Source organism: Equus asinus, chromosome 1 (genome assembly GCF_041296235.1).
Source record: "Equus asinus isolate D_3611 breed Donkey chromosome 1, EquAss-T2T_v2, whole genome shotgun sequence".
NCBI classification, from domain to species: Eukaryota; Metazoa; Chordata; class Mammalia; order Perissodactyla; family Equidae; genus Equus; species Equus asinus.
In genome coordinates this window covers 207,038,948-207,052,874 of record NC_091790.1, presented here as the reverse complement: position 1 = coordinate 207,052,874, position 13,927 = coordinate 207,038,948, and the positions used below count along the sequence as shown (strand labels likewise).

The window sequence follows — 13,927 nt, the reverse complement described above, 5'->3', positions numbered from 1 at the left end:
GTTCCTTTTTCTCCGCAACCTCTCCAACATTTGTTGCTATTAGTTTTAGATATTTTTGTCATTCTAATGGGTGTAAGATGATATCTTAGTGTAGTTTTGATTTGCATTTCCCTGATGATCAGCGATGATGAGCATCTTTTCATGTGCCTATTGGCCATCAGTATATCTTCTTTGGAGAAATGTCTGTTCATGTCTCCAGCCCATTTTTTGATTGGGTTGTTTGATGTTTTGTGGTTGAGTTGCAAGAGTTCTTTATATATTAAGGATATTAAGCCTTTGTCAGATATATGACTTGCAAATATTTTTTCCCAGTTAGTGGGTTGTTCTTTTCTTTCAATCCTGTTTTCATTTGCCTTGAAGAAGCTCTTTAATCTGATGAACTCCCATTTGTTTATTCTTTCTATTGTTTCCCTTCTCTGAGAAGGCATGATGTCCGAAAAGATCCTTTTAATACTGATGTCAAAGAGCGTACTGCCTACGTTTTCTTCCAGAAGCCTTATGGTTTCAGGTCTCACCTTTAGGTCTTTGATCCATTTTGAGTTTATTTTGGTGAATGGTGAAAAAGAATGGTCAATTTTCATTCTTTTACATGTGGCTTTCCAGTTTTCCCAGCACCATTTGTTGAAAAGACTTTCTTTTCTCCATTGTATGCCCTGAGCTCCTTTGTCAAAGATAAGCTGTCCATAGATGTGTGGTTTTATTTCTGGGCTTTCAATTCTGTTCCATTGATCTGTGCACCTGTTTTTGTACCAGTACCATGCTGTTTTGATTACTGTAGCTTTGTAGTATGTTTTGAAGTCAGGGATTGTGATGCCTCCCGTTTTGTTTTTTTTTCTCAGGATTGCTTTAGCAATTCGGGGTCTTTTGTTGCTCCATGTGAATTTTAGGATTCTTTGTTCTAATTCTGTAAAGAATGTCATTGGGATTCTGATTGGGATGGCGTTGAATCTGTAGATTGCTTTAGGTAGAACGGACATTTTAACTATGTTTATTCTTCCAATCCATGTACGTGGAATGTCTTTCCATCTCCTTATGTCGTCATCCAATTCTCTCAGAAAGGCCTTGTAATTTTCATTATATAGGTCCTTCACTTCCTTAGTTAAATTTACCCCAAGGTATTTTATTCTTTTTGTTGTGATTGTGAATGGTATTGTGTTCTTGAGTTCTTTTTCTGTTAGTTCATTACTGGAGTATAGAAATGCTACTGATTTATGCAAATTGATTTTATACCCTGCAACTTTGCTGTAGTTGTTGATTACTTCTAACAGTTTTCCAATGGATTCTTTGGGGTTTTCTATATATAAGATCATGTCGCCTGCAAACAGCGAGAGTTTCACTTCTTCCCTCCCTATTTGGATTCCTTTTATTCCTTTTTCTTGCCTGATTGCTCTGGCCAGGACTTCCAGTACTATGTTAAATAAGAGTGGTGATAGAGGGTATCCTTGTCTCGTTCCTCTTTTCAGGGGGATGGGGTTCAGTTTTTGCCCATTGAGTATGATGTTGGCTATGGGTTTGTCGTATATGGCCTTTATTATGTTGAGGTAGTTTCCTTCTATGCCCATTTTGTTCAGAGTTTTTATCATAAATGGCTGTTGGATCTTCTCAAATGCCTTCTCTGCATCTATTGAGACGATCATATGGTTTTTATTCCTCAGTTTGTTGATGTGGTGTGTCACGTTGATTGATTTGCGGATGTTGAACCATCCCTGTGTCCCTGGTATGAATCCCACCTGATCCTGATGTATGATTCTTTTGATGAATTGCTGAATTCGGGTTGCCAAAATTTTGTTTAGAATTTTTGCATCTATGTTCATCAGTGATATTGGCCTGGAGTTCTCTTTTTTCATGGTGTCCTTGTCAGGTTTTGGTATCAGCGTGATGTTGGCCTCATAGAATGTGTTAGGAAGTGTTCCATCTTCCCTAATTTTTTGGAATAGCTTGAAAAGGATAGGTATTAAATCCTCTCTGAAAGTTTGGTAGAATTCCCCAGGAAAGCCATCTGGTCCTGGGGTTTTATTCTTTGGGATGTTTTTGATTGCTGTTTCAATCTCTTTCCTTGTGATTGGTCTGTTCAAATTGTCTGCCTCTTCTTGAGTGAGCTTTGGGAGATTGTAGGAGTTCAAGAATTTATCCATTTCCTCTAGGTTATCCATTCTCTTGGCATATAGTTTTTTGTAGTATTCTCTTATAATCTGTTGTATTTCTGCAGAGTCTGTTCTTATTTCTCCTCGCTCATTTCTGATCTTGTTTATTTGAGCTTTCTCCCTGTTTTTCTTTGTAAGTCTGGCTAGTGGTTTGTCAATTTTATTAATCTTCTCAAAAAACCAGCTCTTTGTCTCATTGATCCTTTCTACTGCCTTTTTCGTTTCAATAGTATTTATTTCTGCTCTGATTTTTATTATTTCTCTCCTTCTGCTGACTTTGGGCTTCATTTGTTCTTTTTTTTCTAGTTCGGTTAGGTATGCTTTAAGGTTGCTTATTTGGGATTTTTCTTGTTTGTTAAGATGAACCTGTATTGCGATGAACTTTCCTCTTAATACAGCTTTTGCTGTATCCCATATGAGTTGGTATGGCATGCTATCATTTTCATTTGTTTCCAGGTATTTTTTTATTTCTTCTTTAATTTCTTCAATGATCCATTGCTTGTTCAATAGCATATTGTTTAGTCTCCACGTCCTTGTGCCTTTCTCAGCTTTTTTCTTGCAATTAATTTCTAGCTTTATAGCACTATGATCTGAGAAGATGCTTGTTATTATTTCAATTTTTTTAAATTTGTAGAGGCTTGCCTTGTTTCCCAACATATGGTCTATCCTAGAGAATGTTCCATGTGCACTTGAGAAGAATGTGTATTCAGCTCCTTTAGGGTGGAGTGATCTATATATGTCTATTAAGTCCAATTGTTTTAGTTTTTCATTTAGCTCCACTATTTCCTTGTTGATTTTCTGTCTGGATGATCTGTCCATTGATGTGAGTGGGGTGTTGAGGTCCCCTACTATTATTGTGTTGTTTTTAACATCTTCCTTTAGGTCTGTTAATAGTTGCTTTATGAATCTTGGTGCTCCTGTGTTGGGTGCATAGATATAAGCGTTATTTCTTCTTGACGAAGTGTCCCTTTGATCATTATATATTGTCCCTCTGTGTCTCTCTTTACCTGTCTTATTTTGAAATCCACTTGGTCTGATATGAGAATTGCAACACCTGCCTTTTTTTCCTTGCTATTTGCTTGAAGTATTGTCCTCCACCCCTTCACCCTGAGTCTGTGTTTGTCCTTGGGGCTGAGGTGTGTTTCCTGGAGACAAATTGTTGGATCTTGTTCTTTAATCCATTTTGCCACTCTGTGTCTTTTTATTGGAGAGTTCAATCCGTTCACATTGAGAGTGATTATTGATGCATGTGGACTTAATGCTGTCAATCTGTCGCTCATTATCTTGTTTTCCTGTGTTCCTTTTCCTGTGTGCTTTAGACTACCCATTTAATACTGCAATTTCTTATGCTGGGTTTCTTAGATTTTTCCTTATCTATGATTTGTGACTCTGTTCTGTACTTTATTCTAGTGTCTACCTTGAAGTTTGTATTTAGAATCTCGTGTATAATATAGTCTATTCTCTGGTGGTCTCTTACTTACTCAACCAATACTGATTTAGACCCTTTGCTCTTCCCCTTGTAAATAATTATTTTCATTTTTTATTCCAACTCGTCTTATTAGTTTGTAGTTAGAGTGCTAAGATCGTCCTTGTTTTGGTAGTTTCCTTATTTTTACCCTAATGCTATAGTTGAATATTTGCTATCGTGTTCTGGTTCTATCCATTGGTCTCCCTAGTCTGTGGATTGTGTCCCCTTTCTCCCTTTTTTCTTTTTTCAGGTATGAGAGCCTTCTTGAGGATTTCTTGTAGTGGAGGGCTTTTAGTTACAAATTCCCTTAACTTTTGTTTGTCTGGAAAAGATTTAATTTCTCCCTCATATCTGAAGGAAATTCTTGCTGGATAGAGTATTCTTGGCTGAAGGTTTTTATCCTTTAAAGCTTTGAATATATCACTCCATTCTCTCCTAGCTTGTAGGGTTTCTGTAGAGAAATCTGCTGACAGTCTGATAGGGGCTCCTGTATAGGTTATTCTCCTTTTTTTTCTTACTTCCCTGAGTATTCTTTCCTTATCATTCCTATTTGCCAACTTTACTATTATGTGCCTTGCGGTGGGTCTTTTTACATTGACAAATCTAGGAGATCTAAAACCCTCCTCTACACACATTTCTCCGTTGATCCCTAGATTTGGGAAGTTCTCTTCAATAATTTTGTTAAGCACACTTTGTGCTCCATTTTCCTTTTCCATATTCTCGGGAATTCCTATGATCCTTATGTTCTTACTCCTCATTGAATCCATTATCTCTCGGAGATTTTCCTCATTTTTTTTAATTCTTAGTTCTCTGTCTTCCTCTGTCTGGCGCCATTCAGCCTGTCTGTCCTCGATTATGCTGATTTGCTCCTCTAGGTTGTCTACACGGGCATTCAGGGAATCCGTATTCTGTTTTATCTGGTCCATTGTGTTTTTCATCTCAAGTAATTCTGTTTGATTCTTCTTTATGATTTCAATCTCTTTTGTGAAGTAACTCCAGAACTCGGCTTGTTTCTCTATCTTTCTCTCTACCTCATTGAGTTTTTTGATTATAGCTGCTCTGAATTCATTATCACTTAGTTTACCTAATTCCAAGTCCTCAGGACTTAATTCTGTGTTTTTATTGTTTTCCTTCTGGTCTGGGGCTTTTATAAATTGCTGGATGGTAGAGGAGCGGTTTTTTCTCATGGTGGTAGAATTCAGTTGCAGTTACAGCCTGTCGCCACTAGATGGGGGTCGAGAGCGGTGTGTTAGCTCTCCGCCTTCGGGCAAGATGGCTGCGCCCACTGGCTTTGCTGCGGGGGAGGGGCTGTTACTCACACGTGCCGGTCTGGGTTCAGATCAGTTCTGTTCTCTGGTCTCCCAAGGCCCTTGATTTATAGGGTCCCCGCGGACGGAAGCTTCCTCCCCCTCCCCCCGTCAGCGGGTCTCCACTGAATCAGCGGCAGGAGTCCTGGATAATCCCCGGGTCGCGCGGCCCCTCCCCCGCTCCTTCCCGACCCGCACCACAGCGATCGCAGACTCTAGGGGAGGGAGCAATGTTCTCTCCTACAGTTCCAGCGCCTCCGAAGGTGTAAAGCTAGGTTTATGATCTCCGCCTTCTTGGTATTGTAGGTCTCTAACGAGCTGGCATTATGTTTATTCTCTGAAATTCAGTTCTTCCAATCTTTTGTTGTATTTTGGAGGGGAGAGAATCCCGGGTCAGCTCACCCCGCCATTTTTAAGCTTTTTCTTTTTTTTTGAGGAAGATCAGCCCTGAGCTAACATCTGCTGCCAGTCCTCCTCTTTTTGCTGCGGAAGACTGGCCTTGAGTTAACAGCTATGCCCATCTTCCTCTACTTTATATATGGGACGCCTACCACCACATGGCTTGACAAGCAGTGCCATGTCTGTACCCGGGATCCAAACTGGGGGACCCTGGGCCACTGAAGTGGAATGTGTGCACTTAACTTCTGTGCCACCGTGCCGGCCCCGTGTGTCAAGCTTTATAAACTCTCAACTTGCTAGTTAAGGAACATGAATATGCTTGCTAAAAGTCACAGTTAATTTGGGTGGACTAACAAACATAAATTCTCTTGACTCATATTGTAGATGGAGTAACAATCTCTTGAAACAGGGTTTTGTTTTGTACCTTTGTTCTTTTATAGGTATGAACAGAAAAAGGTCTTTATACAAGGAATTATGCATAGAATATTTTCAATTGAATGCTAGTTGGGGGGAGCTGATATGTGGTTTGTATGGAGTATTTTGATAGATAATCCAGATAATGTAGCCTTATGCTTAGCTGCTGCTTAACTAACTAAGCTTCTTTCTTGGTATATATTTTACATATCTTTTAAAGAAATGGACTTCTCAATAGGAATAAGCATTTTGATATTTGACTAGGAGTGTTAAATAACATTTGATAATTGAATTTTCTTATAGTTAGTAGTATTTTAAAATTTGCTGCTGTAATAACCTTTTATACCTGTCTCCAGAAATAGATATTTTGAAGTATTATATGTTCTTATACAGGCATACCTTGGAGACACTGTGGGTTTGGTTCCTGACCACCACAACAAAGCACATATTGCAATAAATCGAGTCACATGAATATTTTTGGTTTCCCAGTATATATAAAAGTTATGTTTACACCATACTGTATTCTATTAAGTATGCAATCGCATTACGTCTAAAAAATACTTCATTACTAAAAAATGCTAACCATCATCTGAGCCATCAGCAAGTTGTAATCTTTTCGCTGGTGGTGGGTCTTGCCTCCATGTTGATGGCTGCTGACTGATCAAGGTGGTGGTTGCTGAAGGCTGGGGTGGCTGTGGGATTTCTTAAAATAAGTCAACAGTGAAATTTGCAGCATCGATCGACTCTTCCTTTCACTAATGATTTCTGTGTGGCGTGTGATGCTGTTTGATAGCGTTTTGCCCACAGCAGAACTTCTTTCAAAATTGGAGTCAGTGCTCTCAAGCCCTGCTGCTGCTGCTTTATCAGCTAAGTTTACGTCATCTTCTAAATCCTTTGTTGTCATTTCAACAACCTTCACTGCATCTTCACCAGTAGATTTCATCTCAAGAAACCACTTCCTTTGTCCATAAGAAGCAAATCCTCATCTGTTAAAGTTGTATCATGAGATTGCAGCAATTCAGTCACGTCTTCAGGCTCCACTTCTAATTCTAGTTCTCTTGCTGTTTCCACCACATCTGCAGTTACTTCCTCCACTGAAGCCTTGAACCCCTCAAAGTCATCCGGGAGGGTTGAAATCAGCTTCTTCCAGACTCTTGTTAATGTTGATGTTTTGACATCTTCCCATGAATCACGAATGTTCTTAATGGCATCTCAAATGGTGAATCCTTTCCAGAGGGTTTCCAACTTACTTTACCAAGATCCACGAGAGGAATCGCTGTGTAATCTACAGCCTTATGAAATGTCTTTCTTAAATAAGAAGACTTGAAAGTTGAAATCACTCCTGGATCCATGGGCTGCAGAGTGGATGTTGTGTTAGCAGGCATGCAAACAACATCAATCTCATTGTGCATCTCCATCAGAATCTTGGGTGACCAGGAGCATCATCAGTGAGCAGTAATATTTTGAAAGGAATATTTTTTTTTGAGTAGTAGGTCTCAACAGTGGGCTTAAAATAGGCTGTAAAACATGTTGTAAACAGATGTGCTGTCATCCAGTCTTTGTTGTTCCATTTATAGAGCACAGGCGGAGTAGATTTAACATAGTCCTTAAGGGCCCTAGGATTTTCAGAACACTAAGTGAGCATTGGCTTCAACTCAAACCAGCTGCATTAACTCCTAACAAGAGAGTCAGCCTGTCCTTTGAAGCTTTGAAGCCAGGCGTTGACCTCTCCTCTCCAGCTATGAAAGTCCTAGGTGGCATCCTCCTCCGCTAAGGCTGTTCCATCCTCATGGAGAATCTGCTAGTGCGTCCACCTTCATCAGTGATCTTAGCTGGATCTGCCGGACGTCTGGCTGCAGCGGCTACGTCAGCACTTGCTGCTCCACCTGCACTTTTGTGTTCTGGGGACGCTTCTTTCCTTAAACCTCACGAATCAACCTCTTCCAGCTTCAGACTTTTCTTCTGCAGCTTCCTCCCTCTCTCAGCCTTCACAGAATTGAAGAGAGCCAGGGCCTTGCTCTGGACTGGGCTTTGGCTTAAGGGAATGCTGTGGCAGGTTTGATCTTCTGTCCGGACCACTGAAACTTTCTCCACGGCAGCAATAGGCTATTTGCTTTCTTATCATTCGTGTGTTCACTGGAGTAGCACTTTTAACTTCCTTCAAGAACTTTTCCTTTGCGTTCACAGCTTGACTGTTTGGCACAAGAGGCCTAGCTTTCGGCCTGTTTTGGCTTTCGACATGACTTCCTCACTAAGCTTTATCATTTCTAGCTTTTGATTCAAAATGAAAGATGTGTGACTATTCCTTTCACTTGAACACTCTGAGGCCATTGTAGGGTTATTACTTGGCCTGATTTCAATATTGCTGTGTCTCAGGGAACAGGGAAGCCCAGGAGAGGGAGAGACGGAGAACAGCCGGTCGGTGGAGCAGTCAGAACACACACGTTTATGGATTAAGTTCACCGTCTTATATGGGAGCGGTTTGTGGAGCCCAAAGCAATTGCAGGAGTAACATAAAGATCACTGATCACAGATCACCATAACAAATATAATAAAAGTAAAAAAGTTTGAAATATTGAGAGAATTACCAAAATGTGATGCAGAGACATGAAATGAGCATACGCTATTGGAAAAACGGCACTGGTAGACTTACTCGATGCAGGGTTGCCACAGACCTTCAATTTGTAAAAAATGCAGTATCTGTGAAACGCAGTAAAGCTAAGCACAATAAAAAGAGGTATGCATATAATAAGTGTTCAGTTAAAACTTTAACTGTTACTTTTTCTTAAGTGTTGGTGCTTTCTTTTTTTTTGAGGAAGATTAGCCCTGAGCTAACATCTGCTGCCAATCCTCCTCTTTTTGCTGAGGAAGACTGGCCCTGAGTTAACATCCATGCCCATCTTCCTCTACTTTATATTTGGGACGCCTGCCACAGCATGGCTTGACAAGTGGTGTGTAGGTCTGCATCCAGGATCCGAACCGGCAAACCCTTGGCTGCCAAAGCAGAAGGTTCCAACTTAACCGCTGCGCCACCAAGCTGGCGCCTAGTGTTGGTGCTTTTAATAGAAAAGAACACTCTACAATTTAATTATTGCCGTGACAGAAACCTCTCGGACAGAAGTTTAGAGAAGTGATTGTTTAAGGTTTCTTGCTGTTCAGTCTTAGAGAAGATTTCCATAATTGAAGAGCTGTGCATATTGTCCAGAGTAATCTTTTAGTCAGTCAATATTAGATTTTTAAAATATTGAATTAAATTTGAAACAACATGTCTTTAGAACTAGTGCCTATAATGTAATAGTTAGTCTAGTGCCTTAGTGCAGCAGGATCTTGGATTTCTGTCTGTGAGGTCAACCTGAGATGTCCTGGGGACCCAAACATCTAATGAGAGAGATTGCTCTTGCCTGCTATTTCAAATCAGGTCTTGACCCTGACTCTCCAGGTACTAAATTGAGTCCACTCACAAGTTCTAGTGAAATCACTTTCCTAGTGTTCATAGTATACCTTTCGTTCTCACTGTGCAAGTGCATTCTGGCCCGACTTCACTCTTAACCGCTGTGCCACCAGGCCAGCCACCTCAAAGGAGTCTTTGACCCTAAAGATCAACTAAAAGATTTATTTGGGATCCCTGGGCTGAAACCACTGAAGTTTGTTTTAGAATAACTATATCTTGTTTACAATAACTTCCTAGGTTAAATTAAATGGTACTTGATTTGAAAAATAAAATATATAACTGGGTGTATGTATTCCTTTTAACAAAGTGTAGTTTTATGAAGGCTTCCATCTGAGAAACTGCAGCCACGAGTGTTGCCGTGCTTTCATGATGTGTGACCTGTGCCACATATGACACTGTGGTCTGGGTCCCTTTCACCTTCTTTAACAAGTTACTTTATTGTATGTTTTCATTAGTCTTCTATCTTTTTAAAATATTTTGGTAGATTATTGTCTCTCAAACTCAAATACATTGGCCCTGGGTAGATGTGGCTATGAAACAACTGCTTTTTGAAACCTCCTATTTTTTACGACACTGTTTAGATATGAAGGTTTTTCTGTTTGCTTCTATAAGCTGCTTTTGTGGAGTGTATCCCTTTGGTGGGTGATGGGATTGCCTTGGGGTGGTGGGGATGAGGGTTAAGTTCAAAGGCAGCTGATAAGGTGAAATTGAGTTTATCAAAGTTTTTTTTTTTAAAGATTTTTTTTTATTTTTCCTTCTTCTCCCCAAAGCCCCCCAGTACGTAGTTGTATATTCTTAGTTGTGGGTCCTTCCAGTTGTGGCATGTGGGACACCGCCTCAGCATGGCCTGATGAGTGGTGCCGTGTCCGCACCCAGGATCCAAACTGTTGAAACCCTGGGCCGCCACAGTGGAGCGCGCAAACTTAACCACTTGGCCACGGGGCTGGCCCCTATCAAAGTTATTCTTGAAATCCTTAGACCACTCATAAAACAAAAGCACATGATTTTGTGTGTGCAGTCCTTTGTGGTTAAAATTTGTATGGCCCCAAGTAGCTGTTGAGCTTCTTCCTTGAAGAACATCCACAACCCCGTCATCTCTCACTTGACAGCCCACTTAGTGCTGTTTTACTTCTGTATTTATTTACCAGTGGTCAGAAAAGTCCTGCCACTCACACATGCTTTCCAGTGAGTATTGGGCCCACGGCACATGCTCATTGAATAGAATGCCTGTTTAAATTATTTTTCTAAATAAAAAGACTGTTAAAAGAATGTGTATAGGTGAATTGAAGTAACCTAAATGCATAGGTGATACTGCATTTTCAGCTTTGCCATTTTACTCCACGAGCCTGTACCATCCGGCTTAATGTAGCATTCAGATTAATAATGTTTTTTTTTTTCCTGGAAAGGAATCACCCTATATGTTTATTCATTTATGTAATAAGTATTAACTATGTGCAAGGCATTGCTTTGGGCATTGGGATTATAGGAGTGAAAAAGATGAAGTCCTCATTCTTATAGAACTTACATTCTGGTAAGGAAGGTAGGCAACAAATAGGCCAAAAAGGAAAAGAAATATTTCAGGTAATGTGTGCTATGAGAAACATAATTAGGATAGAGGGCCATGGAGGGTCCAGCTATTTTAGGTAGAGGAAACAGGTGCCCTCTCCGTGGAGGTGACAGTTGAACAGGGACCTGTTTGAAGAGAGGGGACAAGTGGTGGGGGTTTGTCAGCTGTCTTTCCTATTTCCGTGGAGCATTGCTGCGCCCATCCTCTCCTGTGAGCAGGATGGGAGGTTTCTTGTTCATGTAGGAGTCAATTCTGAGTGACAGGGCACTCGTTCCAGCCTCATTGCTCCTAACTTCCACGTGACTGTGGCATGCTGGTAAAGGGGTTTAGCGTTGGCTGAGGGTGTCCCATGAGATAACAATTGTGTATGTTAAACTAGGATGCCCACTAACAGGAATGAGAAAGTTCGTGGAGTTTGATCTGATTTGTACTTTATTTTGTAACCTTTATAAATATATCATACCTGATTTTATTAAGGGCTATTTTATTTGTTTTAACAGGAATCACTAGATTTGATCTGCTTGGAGACTTTGGAAGGTTTAATTGGCTGGGAAATTTCTATATTGTGTTATCCTACAATTTGCTTTTTGCTATTGTGACAACATTGTGTCTGGTCAGAAAATTCACCTCTGCTGTACGAGAAGAACTTTTCAAGGCCCTAGGTAATCCTGAGGGTTATGGGTATTTTTCTCTCTTTCTACTAATTAATAGTTTTGACATGTGAGTTCATTTTAAGTCTTCACCTAATCATTTTTCCAAATGTGTAAAACCTTAGAGGTCACATTTCTGACCCACTTCTTACTGGTTATCCTCTTCTGTAAAATTATGTCATTAAGCCTTGGGGTCCTCATCTGTAAAATGGTGATAATTTCTTGTTTTGGGGACTGTTGTGAGTATAAGTTGAAATCATTCTCGTAAGGGCCTGAGCATAGTCTTGGCACATTTTAAGAGCTCAGTAAATATTAGCTCTTTTTATTGTTATGATGATGGTGATTGTGGAGAGGTGAAGATGATAATAGGCTAAAGGCTTATTTTTCGGTAATGATACCACTTGCTATTTTTTAGTTAAAGATTTTTTGAGGCTTGGGTTTTACAAGTATCAGACTGACCCATAATTCTCTTCACTAAGCCAAATAATAATTCAGGATAAAAATATTAGTATTCTTGGCATTAATAGGAGAGAGGGCATTCATTATCATGTATTCTGTGAGTTATATGCATTGTGACAGTATTGAAAACTCTTAGGTTTGTCTAACATATAAAGGTTATAAATGTAATCTATGAATGTATTTTTTATGCTTGCTTCAATATTAGTACTAAATATATTTCAGGCTTTATATTTTAGGAATACTAGGACAATATAGACTATCTTGCTATATAAATCTTCTTGGGTTTGGGATATGTAATTTTATAATGAAAGAAGGGATAGGCAGTGATTTATTGTAGCAAGTCCTTATGTTAGCTCATTTACTTGAATTGATATCATTTGAATGCTTATACTTCATATTCCATTGTGGCTTTTAGCTACTGCAGAAGGCAACGTAATGATCAATTCATTAAGGTCCTGTGTTCAGATAACTTAAACCCTATGAGCAACAGTAAGGCCTCGCACACCACTGAGCCTTTCCAGACCTGATCATTGAAGGGTGACCTTTGGGAAGGGAAAAAAGATTTCAGATTATCTATTCATATGTATTTTACTTTAAATTCACCTTTTGAGGGGGTGGCTGATGAAATATTGGCCTGAAAGGGAAAAGTTAGGTTTCATTTCAGTTGAAGCATCAGGTAATTTATGGATTTTAATGTCTGGATTCATCATACTGGCCAGATTACCATCTGCAGGATGGAGTGGGAATCAAATAGTCCTTTCAGCCAAATGTCTAGAGTTACAACTTCATTTTTAAGCCTGTTGTAGCATCAGCAAGATTAGCTAGCCGTAGTCTCAGATAAATCCCCACTTACCACTCACTAAAATGAGATGATTGTGAATGAATGGCAGCCAGTTTAGCATTTGAGTTAGGTATCCTGGATCTCGTCTTGCTCAGGAAGCTTTTATTAAAGTAGTAAAATATAACTTAACCTCAGGTGAAGGTCACGTTTGTTGTGTCAGCTCGTTGATCATGAGAGGCAGTGCAGTTATCAAGAGTTGTGTAAAACTTTTTTATGAAATTTTTTATTTGCTTTGTAAATTGATTTTCTTTTTTTTCCCTTCTCCCCAAAGCCCCGGTGCATGGTTGTATATCCTAGTTGTAGTCCTTCGAGTTCTTCTGTGTGAGCTGCCACCACAGCGTGGCAGCTGATAGACAGGTGGTGTGGGTCCACGACTGGAGTGAACCCAGGCTGCTGAGGTGCAGAGCGAGAACTTTAACCATGAGGCCGTCTGGCTGGCCCTGTGTAAAACTTTTTAATTGATAGATTTAGATTCTTTTGAAGTGATTTCTTGTACTTTTTGGAATGCTCCAAGGCAGCAATGTCTTACACATAGAAAAAGATCCCCATTAAGTACATAGAATGTTTGAATGATCTGAGATCTTAAGATGATTTCACTGGGAATCATAATTTGATTATAAAATTTAACTATCTCCTTCCTTTTCTCTCTTTTTCTGTAGGCTTTTCCCCTCTGCTGCTCTGTCCATTGACAGTAACAGTACCCGTGTCATAGAGTGTCTTGCACATAGTGAACACTCAGAATTTAGCTGCGGGGTGTGGAGGAGGCGGTTGTCACTGCACGAGGGAGACACTGTAGTTTTTCAGAGTGTGTAGCCTGCCCTGCTCCAGGTGTTCGCAGTAACTAGCTGAAATAAGCTATCCTAAAAGGGGATTCCGCTTCAGTTAGGGTGCTGCTCACCTCCCTGGTTCCCTCTGCCCACTTCCCTCTCCAGCAGGCCCTGTTCGACACTCTTCCCACCTCTAACAGTGGTGGGCTCCTATTGTCACTCAGCAGCATGGCCATTCCTGAGACCAGAACTGTGTTGGATTGCTTTCTTTTTTCCTTCCCAATCATCCAGCACAGACAGGCTCAATTTTACATTTTCTTTCATTAAGATATGCAGGTGATAGAAATTTAAAATTTGGAGTGCTATGTTGGTTTAAGACTGGTGTAAAATTGCATAACAGGTAGATAACCATCTGGAATTTTAGGGGAAAAATAATCTTATTCAAGTATGTTTTTGAAGT

The 13,927-nt window shown here is 39.9% G+C and overlaps 1 protein-coding gene across 15 annotated transcripts in view; it reads left to right on the top strand.

The window, feature by feature from the left end:
* LMBR1 (limb development membrane protein 1) overlaps window positions 1–13,927 on the top strand; it is a 173,386-nt gene that overhangs the window by 137,825 nt on the left and 21,634 nt on the right. For 9 of the 15 annotated variants that reach the window (XM_044765655.2, XM_044765656.2, XM_070516875.1 and 6 more), the window contains one exon: window positions 11,251–11,412. The exons of the other annotated variants lie outside the window; for them this stretch is intronic. In XM_044765655.2, coding sequence (XP_044621590.1) covers window positions 11,251–11,412 — 162 coding nt within the window. The remainder of the gene's footprint in view (window positions 1–11,250; window positions 11,413–13,927) is intronic. 15 annotated transcript variants of the gene reach the window in all.